General features: G+C 42.1%; 1 protein-coding gene and 1 long non-coding RNA gene across 9 annotated transcripts; one reads left to right on the top strand and one right to left on the bottom strand.

Annotated features, from left to right (window-relative positions):
* Positions 1-1,781: 1,781 nt before the first annotated feature.
* On the top strand, positions 1,782-13,198 carry LOC135115216 (ran-specific GTPase-activating protein-like). Of its 8 annotated transcripts, none has more exons than XR_010275874.1 (6): positions 1,782-1,831; positions 7,445-7,614; positions 8,124-8,226; positions 8,499-9,564; positions 10,959-11,611; positions 12,447-13,198. XR_010275874.1 is itself a non-coding variant. In XM_064031743.1 (6 exons), the coding sequence occupies exons 1-4, from the start codon at positions 6,530-6,532 to the stop codon at positions 8,523-8,525; spliced, it is 306 nt and encodes a 101-aa protein (XP_063887813.1). In that variant the 5' UTR covers positions 6,454-6,529; the 3' UTR covers positions 8,526-9,564; positions 10,959-11,611; positions 12,447-13,198. The 8 variants fall into 8 exon arrangements, 1 of the variants encoding a protein (XP_063887813.1); XR_010275873.1 differs by lacking the exon at positions 1,782-1,831 and adding an exon at positions 5,157-6,454 and having other exon boundaries at positions 7,449-7,614; XR_010275871.1 differs by lacking the exon at positions 1,782-1,831 and adding an exon at positions 5,157-6,454.
* LOC135115217 (uncharacterized) lies at positions 13,120-15,942 on the bottom strand. The gene is made up of 3 exons (XR_010275877.1): positions 15,924-15,942; positions 15,647-15,751; positions 13,120-13,775 (listed from the first exon to the last, which is right to left on the bottom strand). It is a non-coding gene; the product is annotated as an uncharacterized LOC135115217 (long non-coding RNA).
* Positions 15,943-16,867: the final 925 nt, after the last annotated feature.

Below are 16,867 nucleotides of genomic sequence, written 5' to 3'. Positions count from 1 at the left end.
ATGTGTGTCTTCATTATCACCATCATCTTATTCTTGTTCTTGTTGTTCTTGTTCTTATTCTTGTTCTTGTTGTTCTTCTTAATATTATTATTATTATTATTATTATTATTATTGTTATTATTATTATTATTATTATTATTATTATTACACACACACACACACACACACACACACACACACACACACACACACACACACACACACACACACACACACACACACACACACACACACATTAGTAGTAATTATAATAGGAAGAAGAGAAACATGATGATGATGAGGAGGAGGAGGAGGGAGAAAAAATTGTTTAACTTTTCTGTAATATTTCTCTAAATATGTAAATAACTATCAGTCAAAAAGCAGAACTAATAGTGCACCATGGTAGTCCGTTAAATTGTTCATCTCTGACTATCGTCATCACCAATTACAAATTAGTTAATAAGGATAAAAGTTGAAAAATATATAGCAATTCTAATTTTGAGACACCTAAATAGTTTCAACATTTTTCACAATATCTAAATAACTAACAGACGAAAACAAAATGTAGTAGTACACCATGATAGTCCATTAAATTCCTCATCTCTGACTATCACCATCACCAATTACAAGTTAGTTAATAAAGAGAAAAACAAAAACAAAAACAATATATATATATATATATATATATTATATATATATATATATATATATATATATATATATATATATATATATATATATATATATATATATATATATATATATATATATATATATATATATCAAATTCTAAGACACCCAAATACTTTCAACATTTTTCTGAATATCTAAATAACTACCGGCAAAATAAAAAAAAAACAATAGTACACCATGATAGTCCATTAAATTCCCCACAATTTACTTTCAACACTATTCGAAAAGTATATTAAAAACATAAAAAAAAAAAGCTTCAAAAAACTCCCAAAAGATGCCAGACAAAGATCAAGATTCAAGATTGTAAACTAGAGAGAGCATTTAGATACAAGATTAGGCTTGAGAAAATGGATGACTCAAGAATAGCAAGGAAGGTGTACCTGTGGATTGAAAGTGGAAGCAAATGGTGGAAGAGGTGCATGAGAATGACAGACAGGATTGGCTTATAAGTTGTGTAGGCGATGAGAATGGCTGGGAGGAATCAAAATGAGCGTGAATGGGTGGTAACAAGAGGAGGCAGAGTGGGAGCTGACTGGGATGTGAGAAAATGGAAGAATGAGATAGACAAAGAAGTGAAATGTATGGGACTGAATGAATGGAAGAATGAGACGGAAAGAAAGAAGACCCTGGAATGGTACAAGGAGAAAGGGGCCCCCGAGGTATGAAAGGTAGTATGATGGAAGCCTGGGCCGTGATCTCTTCCGAGCGAGGGCACAGTGTATGGATGTGAATGCAAGGAGTTACAGGTGGTCTGAGTCCCGCAGCAAAGTGTGCCAGATGTGTGACATGGGAGAGGATGAAACGGTGGAACATGTGGTGCTGGAGTGTGTGCAGTATGCCAGAGACAGGAATAAGATGATGCAAGTGATACTGACTGAGTTAGGGCATGATAGGAATGAAAGAGTGGAGAAGACAGGAAAGGAGTGGATGGTGTTGCTGGGACTGTGTAGAGAGGCCAATTGAAAGGATGACTGAGGCGGTGAAAGAGTTTCTGGAGAGAATGTGGCGTGCCAGATGTACGAACAGTTACTGTAGATGATGCTGTTTGTTATTTTTTTTTCCCCTTCTACAGGAGTTGCCCGATCCAAAGGCCTGGCTTAAGAATAATCCCCGAGCTACCTGTACCATCAAGATCAAGATCGAGCGTCCATATCAGATGGTGAGTAAGTAGACAGCCACAACAGTGAGATAGGAAAGGACAAGCAGTGTGGGTGGTGTGTACAAGTGGCTTTGCCTTGCTCTCTGAGTTTTCTCTGAGTTTTGTGGTTTATTTTTCTTGCCTGTGTGCTGAAATACCCTGAAAATGGTGATGAGCGCGTGTGGTTCATGCGAAGAGAGTGTGGCGAACAGGCAAAGGGCTGTGGCATGCGAGAGATGCATGGCCTGGTTCCATGTAGCCTGTGTGGGCATGAGGGAGGCCAACATGAAGGCGCTGGGGTTCGAGCTTCTGGTGTTCCTCTGCAGGGAATGCCTGAGCAAGAGCCTCAATGAATGGAGGAACCAGGATGAGGAAAAAGAAGAGAGAGTGGAGCAGAGCACCCAGACAGAAAACCTGATGAAAGAGGCAGAAGCACAGACGACGAAGACTGAAGAGAGAAAAGACCAGCAAGAAGTGGTGGAAGTGGCCAGAACAGACAGACGCCCAAGGAAGAAGAGAATGGTAATCAAGAAAGCCCCAGTACGTGTCATTGGAGACAGCATGGTAAGGAAGACTCCCGACTTTGTGGGAAGGGAAATTGAGTGCACCAGCATGGGAGGTGCTAAGATCCAAGACGTCAAGAGGAAAGTCAAGGAAGAAGTGCAAGAAATGGAAGAGAGAAGCCTGCTAGTTGTCCAAGGAGGAGGCAACAACTTAGTAGAGGCAGGTGCTGAAGACACGGTAAAGGAAGTGATAGAAGCAGTGAGGGCAGCAGAAGAGAAGAAGATGTGTGTGGCTGTGGTGGGGGGTCCTGCGGCGCCCACGGGAAGGAGTGCAGTATGAGAAGGTTAGAAGAGAAACGAACCGCAAGATATGCATGGAACTCATGAAGGTCAAGATGGAATGGATGACAGAGAAGAAGGGCAACGTGAGCTTCCTGGACATGGATGGGATCCTTGACCAGGACAAATTCTTCGGGGAGAGACGGGGTCCACCTCAACCACAACGGGAATGAGAGGCTAGGACGTCGACTGGCCGAGTGGATGAGGGCGAGGCAGGTGTGTTGTGTGGACGACGCATGACGAGGAGGACCCACTGATGTCAGCAAACATGGAAGAAAAGAGACTAGCCAGGCAAGTAAATGTGTGAAGATTGGCTGTATGAATGTGAGAGGATGGGGTGTGGGCAAGTTTGAGGATGTATGCAAGGAGCTCAGGGAGTGGAGGTTCGATTTACTCGGGCTCACTGAGACTCACCTGAGAGATGATGTACGAATGGAGGGATGCGAGTACGTTATGATTGGAAAGGGGGCGTAAGGCACAGGAAACACTGGGAGGAGGCGTAGCCCTACTTTACAAGAAAGAAAGAGGACTGAAAGTAGAGGAGATTGATGTGGGGGAGTGTACAAGTAGTGAGGATGTGCTTGCAGTAAGAGTGGAATGCATGGATGGTCGTGGCAGACCAGAGAAGGTGGTACTGGTGGTAGCGTACATGACTGTCATGGGTGAAAGAGCAGAGAGGGAAAATAGGAGGAAGTATGACATACTTAAGAAAGTTGTGAGAGAGCATGGAGAGGAGAGAGTGCTAATTATGGGTGACATGAATGCACATGTGGGAATACTGGGAGAACAGGTGAACAGGAATGGTGAAATGCTTGGAGAGTTTGTTGATGAACTGGAGCTGGAAAATCTGAATGTTACTTTGGCAGAGGGGCGTGTGACTTGGAGTGCAAGAGAACAGGAATCGGCAATTGACTACATGTTGGTGAATGGAAGAATGCGTGAAATTGTGTCGCACATGTGGATAGATGAGGATGGTTTGGTTGATATTGTGTCCGATCACAACATGCTGGTTGTGGAGTGCTTGATGCAGGGTGGGAATGAAGTGAAAGTGGCAAGTAAGAGAAAGAAGTGGAGACTGAGAGATGTAGGGTGGGAGAACTTTCAGGTTGATCTGAGTGAGAGAAGCTGGGACGACGAAAGTGTGCATGACGTGGAGCATCTGAATGAGAAACTGGTTGAGGACGTGAGGGGTGCTGCTGAGAACCAGATAGGGTTTGTGAGAGTAGGTAGAAGAAAGAATGTATGTAAACCATGGTGGAATGATGAAATCAGAGCAGCTAGGAAGGAGCGAAAGAGAATGAGTAGACAGTGTAGATGGCTGAGGAAAAAGAGGCATGAAAGCGATGAGGCAGAGAATGAGTATCAGAATGCATGGGCAGCGTATGTGAAGCAGCAGCGGTTCACAAGACGGATGATAATGAATGCTAAAGTGAAGAGTGAAAGGAGCGTGATTCAATCTTTAAGGGAGAAAGGTATGGAAGGTGGCCGTGAATGGTACAAGTTCATGAGAGGTGAGAATATGTCAGGCAGTGTTGGTGTGGAGAGTCTAAAAGTGGAGGGTGTAGTTATAACAGAGAAGGATGGAATCAGGGAGGCAATCAAAGGGTTCTGGGAAGAAGTAGGTGGGGTAGGTGAGATGTTTAGTGTGAGAGAAGAATGTGTAACACTGGAAAGGAAGAATGCAGATGAACTGGATGAAAGAATCAGTAGGGATGAAGTGGAGAGGTGTGTGAGAAGGCAGAAGAATGGCAAGGCAGCAGGTCCAGATGATATACCCTATGAGTTCTACAAGAATGGTGGGGAGGTAGTGATAGACAGAATGACTGAGTTATTCAACCGAGTGTGGGATGAAGAGAGAGTGCCAAGAAAGTGGAATGAGAGCCGAGTGTGTCTGTTGCATAAGGGAGGATTTAAGAGTAAGAATGAGCTGAAGAACTACAGGCCAATTGCATTAGTGAATACAATAGGTAAAGTTTTCAGTGCAGTGTTGAATGAGAGACTGTGTAAATGGATTGAGACAGCTGGGAGTGCTGGGTGAAGAACAGAATGGTTTTCGTAGGGACAGGAGAGCTGAGGACAATATGTTTGTGGTGAATGAAATGATTGAGAAGAAAAAGAAGGATGGGGGTAAATTGTACCTAGGTTTTTTGGATATAGAGAAAGCTTATGATAGAGTGAACAGAGAAATGTTAGGTAGAGTCTTAGAAAAGATTGGATTGAGTGCAAAGATAGTTAACGTAGTGCAAAGTATGTATGTGGACACAAGAGCTAGATACAGGCTAGGAGACATAGAAACAGACTGGGTGAAGAGTGAGAGAGGAGTTAGGCAGGGCTGTATATTGTCACCAACCCTTTTTAGCCTGTATACAGAGGAGCTAGCAGCCAGGATGAGAAGAATGAATGTAGGGGTAAGTGTGGGGAATGATAAAGTATGTGTGCTCCTTTATGCAGATGATGTAGTTGTTATGAGTGAATCGGCAGATGAGCTTCAAAGTTTGTTGGATGGCTATGGTAAAGACTTTGGAGTAAGGTTTAGCAGTGAGAAAAGCAAAGTAATGATTGTGAATAGGTCAGAGGATGAAAGTAATGTGGTATGGAGACTTGGAGAGAATGAGTTGAGACAGGTGCAAGAATACAAGTACTTAGGGATGTGGATGAGTCCTAGTGGGTGTGCAAAGGCAAAGAATGAAAAGATAAGTATGGTAAACCAGTGGGTAGGTCGACTGGGAAGCGCGGCAAGGGATGAGAGCAAGTAAGTATGATGTGTTGAGAGAAGTGTGGAAGAGTGTGGCTGTGCCATGTATAATGTATGGTATGGATGTGATTGCATGGAATGAAAGTGAAATTGATAAGTTAGAAGTGGGCCAGAATAGAGTAGCAAGGATGGCACTGAGTGCACCGAGGTGCACAGCAGTTGAAGCCTTGAGAGGTGACATGGGATGGAGCACCTTCAGAGAAAGACTGACAAAAGCCACACTTAGGTACAAGATTAGGCTTGAGAGAATGGATGATGCAAGAATAGCAAGGAAGGTGTACCTGTGGAATGAAAGTGGAAGCAAATGGAGGAAGAGATGCATGAGAATGACAGACAGGAATGGATTGCAAGTTGTGTGGGCGATAAGAATGGCTGGTAGGAATCAAAATGAGCGTGAATGGGTGGTAACAAGAGGAGGCAGAGTGGGAGCCGAATGGGATGTGAGAAAAATGGAAGAATGAGATAGACAAAGAAGTGAAATGTGTGGGACTGAATGAATGGAAGAATGAAATGGAAAGAAAGAAGACCCTGGAATGGTACAAGGAGAAAGAGGCCCCGAGGTATGAAAGGTGGTATGATGGAAGCCTGGGCGGTGATCTTCTCTTCCGAGCGAGGGCACAGTGTATGGATGTGAATGCAAGGAGTTACAGGTGGTCTGAGTCCCGCAGCAAAGTGTGCCAGATGTGTGACATGGGAGAGGATGAGACGGTGGAACATGTGGTGCTGGAGTGTGTGAAGTATGCCAGAGACAGGAATGAGATGATGCAAGTGATACTGACTGAGTTAGGGCATGATAGGAATGAAAGAGTGGAGAAGACAGGAAAGGAATGGACTGTGTAGAGAGGCGAATGAAAGGATGATTGAGGCGGTGAAAGAGTTTCTGGAGAGAATGTGGCGTGCCAGGTGTATGAACAATTAGGATAGAGGATGCTGTTCGTTTCTCTTTTTTTTTTTTTCCCCTTTGTACAGGGGTTGCCGATCCAAAGGCCTGGCTCAAGAGTGATCCTGTGCCGCCTGTACCATCAAGATCAAGATCAAGATCAGATGGTGAGTCTGCTTACAAAATTGCATCGTAGGGATTGATAGGGGCAGCCACAATTATCCATCATCATCAGCGACACCATGGCTCTTGAGAAGGTAACATGGCTACCATTCTACACTCACATCATCTGGCTATCAACACACACGAGAATGGCGGCGGTGGGGGAGGTGTAAAAATAGGGAAAATAGGCGTATATGTGAGGGCGGGTGGCGGGGATCTTATGGCGGAAAATCGAGGGATGATCGAGGGTGATGCCCCACCATTATTAATTACTCCTTTATTCAGCAATGTACAACACACACACCTGCCCGCCAGTAAGAAGCAGGTGTGGGCGGCCATCTTGAGCCCTAAGGGACGAGGGGACAAGGGGAAATAAGGGAAATATGGCTCAAAATGCCTCCTTATTTTATTGTATTTTCGATTTTTTTTTTTTATGGAATCGTTTGCGCGCGCGCGCGCGCGCGCGTGTGTGTGTGTGTGTGTGTGTGTGTGTGTGTGTGTGTGTGTGTGAGGGAAGGGAGGGCGGGGGGTGGGGGAGTTCTTGTGTTCGTTAAGGATAAACAAAAAAAAAGTTTTAACGTAAATATTTTCCTTATTTTTTTCTTCATTTTCTTGTGTTTGTTGTTTGTTTTGTTTGTTTGTTTTGTTGGTTCGTTATGTGTGTGTGTGTGTGTGTGTGTGTTGTCTGAATATATCGTTTTTATTTTTCATTTTTTTCAGTTTTTCTTGTCTTAACTTAATATTTGTTTGTTTATTTGTTTGTTTGTTTGTATATGCATGTATGTTTGTCCTCTTCTTCCTCTTCCTCCTCTTTCTTTCATCTAGACTTCCTCTTCTCTCTTCCCATCTCTTCCTCCTCCTAGCCCAACCAAGCCTAATTCTCTCTCTCTCTCTCATCTCTCTCTCTCCTCTCTCTCTCTCTCTCCTCTCTCTCTCTCTCTCTCTCTCTCTCTCTCTCTCTCTCTCTCTCTCTCTCTCTCTCTCTCTCTCATCAGACAGACAGACCCTGATGACAGCGTGGTGAGCGAGGAGGGGGAGTCAACCAGCAGAGTAGGGGAGCATGACCCCTACTTTGAACCAGTGGTGACCTTGCTGGAGGTCTTCGTGGTTAGTGATGATGACCAGGAGGAGGAAATGATAAGACTGAGTTTCGAGGTCAGGTCAGGTTGGTAATGGTGTTTTTATTATTATTATTATTATTATTATTATTATTATTATTATTATTATTATTATTATTATTATTATTTTTGTGAGCTTTTTATTGGTTTATTATTTTATTGAGAAATGTTGTTGGTAGTTTTGCTGTTTCTTGTTGTTAGGTGAGGTGAGGTCAGGTCAAGTACTGATGGTAATTTTGCTGTTTTATCATTGTTAGGTCAGGTCAGGTTTTCTTATTGCAGGTAAATAGTTCTTCTTCTTCTTCTTCTTCTTCTTCTTCTTCTTCTTCTTCTTCTTCTTCTTCTTCTTCTTCTTCTTCTTCTTCTTCTTCTTATTATTATTATTATTATTATTATTTTCTCTCAATCTATGTTTTCTTTCTTACCCCCCTCCTCCTCCTCCTCCTCCTCCTCTTCCTCCTCTCCTTGTTCTTCACATAACCTCTCTTCATTTTATTAACCCTAACCTAACATGCAGACAGTGCCAGCCTAACGTAACCTCTCCCCCCACCAGCAGGCAGTACAAGCTGTTTCATTATCACACCTCTGAGTCGCCCCCACAGTGGAAGGAACGGGGCATGGGGGCCATTAACATTCTGAGGAACAAGCAGAAGAAGGCTGTAAGTGGTTGGGTTAGGTTTGTGTATGTGTGTGTGTGTGTGTGTGTGTGTGTGTGTGTGTGTGTGTGTGTGTGTGTGTGTGTGTGTGTGTGTTGACTGGGCTGCCTCATGTGGGATTACCAGCCTGATATGGTGACAGACAGACAAGCAGACAGACAGACAGATAGATTATTATCACTATATTATTACCAGTCATTAATTCAAATAGATAGATTATTATTATTGTTATTATTATTTTATCACCAGCCATTAATTCTCTCCTTATTTTTCAGGTGGAGTTTGTTCAGCAGCAGAATTAATGCCCAGTGGCTGAGTTCAGATCCTTCAAGACACACACACACACACACACACACAGCAGCCCTTCCACTTCCCCACAGCCCTCCACAGCCCCTGACACAGCATCTAACACAGCCCCTTCAAAGAACACCACATACCTCACACATACATAAGAACATAAGAACATAAGAAATAAGGGAAGCTGCAAGAAGCGATCAGGCTTACACGTGGCAGTCCCTGTATGAAATATACCTACCTATTTCCATCTGTTATCCCCATCCATAAACTTGTCTAATCTTCTCTTAAAGCTCTCTAGTGTAATCTTCTCTTAAAGCTCTCTAGTGTCCTAGCACTAACTACATGATTACTGAGTCTGTTCCACTCATCTACCACTCTATTTGAGAAAAAATTTTTTCCTATCTCCTTCCTAAACCTAAATTTTTCAAGCTTGTACCCGTTATTTCTTGTTCTCCCCCTGGTTGCTGATCCTAAGAATTTTGCCTACATCCCCCTTGTTATAACCCTTATATCACTCAAAGACTTCTATCAGGTCCCCTCTTAACCTACATATCTCCAAAGAATGTAAATTTAACAGCTTCAACCTCGCCTCGTAAGGAATACTCCTCATCCCTTGTATCCTTTTAGTCATTCTCCTCTGTAGTGATTCTAATAGACCTATATCTTTCCTGTAATGTGGGGACCAGAACTGCACAGCGTAGTCTAGATGAGGTCTGACCAGTGCCAAGTATAACTTTAATATTACTTCCGGCCTTCTACTTTTAACACTCCTAAAAATCACACACACCACAGGAGCCTCACAAACAGTCTCACAGCCTTCACAAGCAGCCCCACACTCCACCACAGACACACCAGACCCACAGCCCTTCACCTCACCCACTTCCCAGCCCCCAACAGCCCCCCAGCCACCACAAATGAAGTGAAAGGAAGGGACTGTGGCTTCACCCAGCCAGCCAGGACAGCCTACAGAGAGGGGGTAGTCCCAGTCAAGTCACAAAATATAGGCTTGGTTCTTCCTACAGTTTGAAGTCAATGATTGGACAGGTTCTCTTTGTTTACTTGTTATTGTTTTTTTCTTTCCATTCTCTCTCTCTCTCTCTCTCTCTCTCTCTCTCTCTCTCTCTCTCTCTCTCTCTCTCTCTCTCTCTCTCTCTCTCTCTCTCTCTCTCTCTCTCTCTCTCTCTCTCTCTCTCTCTCTCTCTCTCTCTCTCTCTCTCTCTCTCTCTCTCTCTCTCTCTCTCTCTCTCTCTCTCTCAAGTTAGCTTAGTGGTAGTGGTAGTAATAACAGTAGGAGTAGTAGCATTAGTAGTAGTAGGAACACACACTTAACACTCCCAACTCTCCCTTCCAGACCGTAGTAGTAGCAGCAGTAGTAGTAGTATTAACACTAACCACTCATTAATTCTCTACTGGTGATCTTCTGGCTTTCCTTACTGAGTCTTGGTCATCCTCTTTTAGAGATTTTGGTGAAACTTTTGCTGTTGCCTTGGACATATCAAAAGCTTTTGATAGAGTCTGGCACAAAGCTTTGATTTCCAAACTACCCTCCTACGGCTTCTATCCTTCTCTCTGTAACTTCATCTCAAGTTTCCTTTCTGACCATTCTATTGATGCTGTGGTAGACGGTCACTATTCTTCTCCTAAATCTATTAACAGTGGTGTTCCTCAGGGTTCTGTCCTGTCACCCACTTTTCCTATTATTCATCAGTGACTTCCTAAAACCAAACTTGTTGTCCTATCCACTCCTATACTGATGATACCACCCTGCACTTATCCATGTCTTTTCATATACATCCAACCCTTCAGGAAGTAAACAGTTCACGCAGGAAAGCCACAGAACACCTCACTTCTGATCTCTCAAAAATTTCTGACTGGGGCAGACCAAACTAGTTATTGTTTGCTGTCTAAAAAAATCAATTCTTCCATCTATCAACTCGACACAACCTTTCAGACAACTATCCCCTCTTCTTCAATGACACTCAGCTGTCCCCCTCTTCTACACTGCCACACTCCCCTGCCTGTTTTCCCTTGGTACAAACTTCTCATGTGATGGCTCACCCATAATTTTCCTCACATAATGAGTCCTGGCAAGCTTGACAGTGAAGAAAAGTGTTGTGATGGTATTTGTTCAAGAAAGGATCAGTAATTGTGAGACAGGAAGGAAGATGGCAAATTCAGAAGCAGCCGTCACCCGGGTGGTGGACGGAGGCCGCTCACCCCCAGTCATCCTGCAGCTCACAGGCCTCTTCTGACCAGGAGAAAGATGGCGTGGCAGTTAAGTGTTCACTGTGCATGTGTTCCATCAACTTATTATTCCTGTATCTGTCTTCCTTTTTTGCCCTTAGCCTTTCTCTCAGGAGTGGCAGCTGTGCCCAGCACTAGTGTAGCCCTGGCCAACTGTGTCACGGCTGTCTTTGATCTCCCTGTCTTCCTTCCAGCCCCACAGTTACTGACCTTGACTCAAACACCATCACGGCACTCTCTTCCCTGTTAAACTTGCCGGGATCCATTGTAATGTAAGGGGTATTGAATGTGAGCGATGAAACGAGAAGGTAGTGGCAAGGGGGAAAAAAGTACAGGGGAGCGCAGGAGAGACACCTCTCTCCACTGTGCCTGACAGCGCAGGAGAGACACCTCTCTCCACTGTGCCTGACAAGTCTCTCAGTGATTGAAAGACTGAGCATAACATCTTCAGGGCACATGAGTTGCCATGTATGACAATTTGGCACTTTTTCCACGTCTTCTTATTTGAGTAGACATATCATATCTTGTCATAATGAAAAGTCTAGTTTATCATGTATGTGGAGACCTTCAAGTTACAATACAGCCCACTGCTTTAAGAGTTAAATGTACATGTCAATGTTTTCTGTCGTGCCTTCTTTGCTGTGTAATGTTGTGGTGAAACGGTTAAATTCTGGACCGAGTTGTGAGTCATGCAGCAGGAGTATAGATGTGTGTCTTCCCCGCAGGTGGTAACACGGAGAGGAAGTGGAAGAAACCTTGGGACGCTCCCATAACTCAGGAGCAAGAAATACACCTTACTGGAAACCTTGTGACTGACAGGTGGCAGTGACTGCAGGAACCAATTCAGGTGAACACTGTTTTGTTGCTACACTTGAGAATCCTCTATCCTAAATTTAAAAATCTAAGTTTTTAATTGTCATGTCTTGTCATGTTTTTGTCCCACCAAAAAATTGATTACTAGAGCTTGATTTACTGCCATGGGAGGTATCAGAAATTGGCAAGTTGTCATTAAAAAAAACTGGGGAAATCTAAAATATGCACCACTTTCATTCACTCCCAACAATTTTGGATAAGGAATCCTCAACTGTATGTAATCAGAGTATTGTTGAGAGTCATGGTGTGTGTGTGAATCCTTATGTATGTATGTGCAGGATAAGAGGGAGGTGGTTAATAAGATTAGTAAATTAGGCGTGCTCTTACCAAGATTAGAAGAGCAGTAAGTGTGAAAATAGTGGTACAGGATTGCAAGAGAGGCAGTGTGTGGGCTGGGTAAGTGCACTTGTGATGCTTTTGTTAAGAGTGACCGGGATGGATGAGTGTTACCGGTGTGGTGTGTTGTGGAGAGTTACTGAAGAGGGTTAGAAGGAATGGTCTGCAGTGATCAGTGTGAAATAAGAGGAGAGGATGCGTTGCTTGAGTTTTTGTTGCGAGATGTGCACATGAAAGGTGTTTAGTGAAAAATAAGGTTTTTTGGGGAATTTATGGATATAGAAAGATAAATAGATATGAATTGTGGGGTGTTTCAGGATTGTTTGGGCCAGGTGATGGGCTGTTTAAGGGAGTGAAAAGTTTGTGAAAAGTAAAATGCTGGCATTTGAGTTATAGAATTAGTGTGTATGTGTGATATAAGTTCATGTCTTAGTAACTTTCCATCTTCCCCAAGTTGCATTACTCTTTTGCAGATGTCTGTCTTGTGTTGGCGAACGTCCTGTCTGCAGTCAGGCCAGTAGTGCCATGTCGCAGGGTGTGACATCAGGTGAAGAACCAAATGGAGAGTGTCTGCAGCCAGTACTGGGTGTGCTGATGCTGTACAAGTGTCGAGCCAGGTGCCACAGCACATGTCAGCTGACTCCACCAGTGTAGTGTCTCTAGTCCAGGATGCACTGCTGTGTACGACTTGTATGTCTTTGCTAATAAATAAATATTTGTGACTATTCTTATATATTATATATGTGAAATAAATATATAGTTTGCTAACAGTGTGGTATAATAGTGTAAAAATAAATATTTGATAATTCATGCATGCCCCAAAGGTAAAAAAAAAAAAAAAAACAGGATTGTGCCCTCTAAACTTTTAAGATACCACTTGCACATAGAAGCCCCGTCGCAGCGACTCCAGTGTCGGCTGGGATGGGGTTTCTATGTGCAAATGGTATCTTAAACTTAGTTTAGTAGCCAATCCTGACTTTTTTTTTACCTTGGGGGCATGACCTGTACTCCCAGAAAGACTTGCCAAAGATATTATTGACATGGCATAAATAACTATCATTGTTTTTTTTACCTTGAGGGCATGACCTGTACTCCCAGAAAGACTATTTGCCAAAGATATTATTGACATGGCATAAATAACTATCATTATGTTCAAGATGGTATACTGAATGTTTATTGTTTTAATGTGAATGTTAAGTGAATAAATACACAACAATAATATAAACATGGCACTTTTTTTCCTTATTACTGAAGTGCTGGAATGTACAAAACTTATCCCAAGCCTGAATGAAGGTGGTGGTGGTGGTTGTTGAGTACAGAAGAGAGGGACTTGCTACATTCTTCCTTCCCAGACTGGAGTGGACTGGAGAACTCTTGCAGCAGGGCCTGGGAGCAACAACACTTGCCAATTCTTGTGTCCTTGCGTCAACTTGAGTGAGGAGCAACCTCTTCTTTGTGAAACTGCCTGCAGCTCTCGTGCCTCCACAAGTGTTGAAGGTTGCCTGTCGGTCCCGCCATGACTTGAAGGGAATTTTACGTGTTCTTCCTGCTTGAAATTCTTGACACACTCCTCTTACTGCAACTTGACTCTTCCCTGATTGCTTTGTCCCAACGATACTTAATACCTCTTGTGGGGCTTGAAGGTGTTGACGCTCTGCCTCTTTTCCTGGTGAAGCTTGACTCCCTGATTGCAATGGAGTACATTGGGCCTGGCGTGACAACACTGTTTAATAACCAGGTGCTGGTAGAGATTCCTGTGGGCTGTTCATGGGATGATGAAGTGGAAGCTGCACACTTCACACCTACAAGGAAAACAGACCATTAGTTCCTAGATACATGAAGCTTGTTGTATGTGTTGTGATTCCTTGTAATGTGTTTGATAACTGATTCCCTACAAAACTAAGACTACACAAGATATATGATGGGAAAATGGAGGAAGCCTGACAAGCACTGCATGGTATGGGAACTGTGCTGAGATTTAATATGAAATATGGCTAAATTCAATACTGTCATATTCAAGAAACAAAAATTGAAAGAAAGGAAAGCACCGGGTAGAGAAAATCTGAAAAGTATGGCAGTATAACGTTTGAAGCTGGGAAATGCGCGTTTGATAAATACGTCCCTATTATAATTTAAAGGCAAAAATTTGAAGGATGATGCAGAGTAGAAGAAAACACCAGATAGAAGAAATTTGCATGGCATCACAGATATTTTAATGGCATGACAGTTAATACACAAGTTTGAAAGATGAACCTGATTAAATATTTCTGTATCTCTGCGCTCATGAAGAACACAAATAAAAAACTTAGTTTGAAAAGAAGAGTCATTTTAAACTTTGATCCGTACCTTTTAAGTTTATTAATTTTATTCATAGTCAGTTTATGGTTCCAGAGAAACAATTTCAAATCTAGCCTATATTTTTGAAACCCACTGTATAATGAACACGTCATATAAGGGAAAGAATTCTGTAGCCAAATACATGAGGAAATATTATACAAGAAAATATTTATCAGATGAATAACAAATTAGGAAAAAAACTATTTGAAATAGGCCAACTTTGAGGTGAACTGGATAGAAAAAAAAAATAAATAAATAAAAAAAATAAATAAATAAGTAGTTTAATAGAACAAAGCAGTATTAGAAAAGTCTAATGCAAATTTAGAATGGAAATGTGTGTGTGTGTGTGTGTGTGTTTGAGAAGGGGTTATGTCTTTTTGAGTGCATGACCATTGTTTTGGCTGCCTGACTAGGTTTTTGAGTGTCACCAGATTTTTGAGTGCATCACCAGTTTTTTGAGTGCATCACCAATTTTTTTGAATGCATCACCAGTTTTTTTTGAGTTCATCACCAGTATTTTGAGTGCCACCAGTTTTCTTGTGCCACCAGTTTTTTTTTTTTTTTTTTTGTGTCATCAGTATTTACAGCATGAGAGTGCGTGGGTGTGCATACAGCGTTATTAAAGGTAGGTAAGTAGGTAGGTAAGTAGGTAGGTGTGTGTGTGTGTGTGTGTGTGTGTGTGTGTGTGTGTGTGTGTGTGTGTGTGTGTGTGTGTGATAATGAATAAAGGAAAATAATGACCAATCGTAGTTAAGAAGCCAACTGCTACTCAGCACAGCGAATAAGCAGAGGGACCACAAAATAGCAGCCACGGACACACCAATCCAACATGATTTTACGTGCTTATAATATAATATAATCTCAAATTCACTTCCTTAATTATCACCTCAGTAAGCTTAATCAGACGTCAATCACCTGGACAAACAAGCAACCAACTTACCATCTCGTCAGCATACTTCTCTCACCTGACAAGTTAAATCACTTTACCTGCAGTCTAATCACCCTTGCAGCTTATTCCCTCGCAAAATGCTAAACTTCTATAACTTCCCATCTGATCAGCATATTCATCTCTCCCCTGATAAGCTTAACTACTTAAGTGTTGTAATCACCATCTGTTCAACCTAATCACACCTACCAACCTCACCTGGTCAACCTATATCAGCTCAAGCTAATCACATTACCTAACGTGGCTTACCTAATCCCCATACCTGGACAAACCTAACCCAATCACACCTATCCATTCTAATCCTCAAATCTTCAACCTAATCATTCACAATCTCACGGTTTACACATTAATTCCACGCACTGAGTAATAATTTAACATTCTTCCCATTACCTTCACTCCTTCACCGCCTCCTTCAGCCTTCCGCCACGAGACCACCGCACCTCGACCTCTCTCTCTCGCTGCGAGTCGTGGAAGGGACCGAGCAGGGCCGCCAGGCTGGAGGAAAACGAGACAATGATCCCTATTCTGAAACACTTCTGCGCCGCACCTCCACTAAACTAATAAGACTCTAAATGAAATTGCACAGGTTTTCAAAGATGTTTTCATGGTTCTAGTGACAGATTAACACGATTTTTGTATTATTAACAGAAGAAACGCATTTGAGAACCCGGCTAATCATCTCTGTGGCATTCGAAAAAAGAAAAAAATGGTGAGACAACAAATGAAGCGTTTCAGATTACGTAGCTATACTCGTAATATAAGTTCTTTTTCTATCGCTGGTATTAATTTGTGTGCGTTCGTATGATTGCTGGCTTGTATAAGTAAAGTTATGAATTGTTTTGAGAGTTTTGTTAAAAATATCGATGTTTTTTTAAGTTTGTAATTAACGAGTGTGAATGATTGTAAGTCTCTCTCTCTCTCTCTCTCTCTCTCTCTCTGACTAAATATTATTCGCATGTAAGATGAACTCCCAAAATATAAGAGTACGATAAGTAAATTGATTCGGAATTAAAAGAAGTTTCTGAGAGATTATGAATGAGTGCCAGACCGGTGAACGAGACGACACAATGATTACTGGATTAATATACGTACTACACAGTTTCCTTAATAGATCAAAAGACGAAAAAGAAAAAAAAAAAACGTTATTAAGAAAGGTCATTTGATCTTAGAAAACTTATTATACTGATCAACTGATGATGATAATAACAGTGAAGGAAGGAAAATAGGAGGAGGAGGAGGAGAAAGTGCAGGTAATAATATAGGAAAAACGAGATAGTAAATAGTCATAGTAAGTGAAGGTAGTTGTAATAGTAGTAGTAGTAGTAGTAGTAGTAGTAGTAGTAGTAGTGGTGCTGGTGGTGGTGATGTGATGGTGGTGGTGGTGATGGTAGTAGTAGTGGTGGTGGTAGTATTAGTATTAGTAGTAGTATTAGTAGTTGCCTTTGCTCTCACCACGACTGTTTTTGAGGCTACAGAGATGATTAGCTCGGTTTTCAGGCATTTTTCCTGGCTTTTTTTTTTTATTTACACAATTCAATTTTCTCCTTTTATATTAAATCGATGCTTTTCTTTTTTCCTGTTAATTATTGTGCTGTTGCAGATCGCGGAATA

This window comes from Scylla paramamosain, chromosome 29, assembly GCF_035594125.1.
Source record: "Scylla paramamosain isolate STU-SP2022 chromosome 29, ASM3559412v1, whole genome shotgun sequence".
NCBI lineage: Eukaryota > Metazoa > Arthropoda > Malacostraca > Decapoda > Portunidae > Scylla > Scylla paramamosain.
The sequence above is the reverse complement of the archived record's forward strand: the minus strand, read 5'-3'. Positions and strand labels throughout refer to the sequence as shown.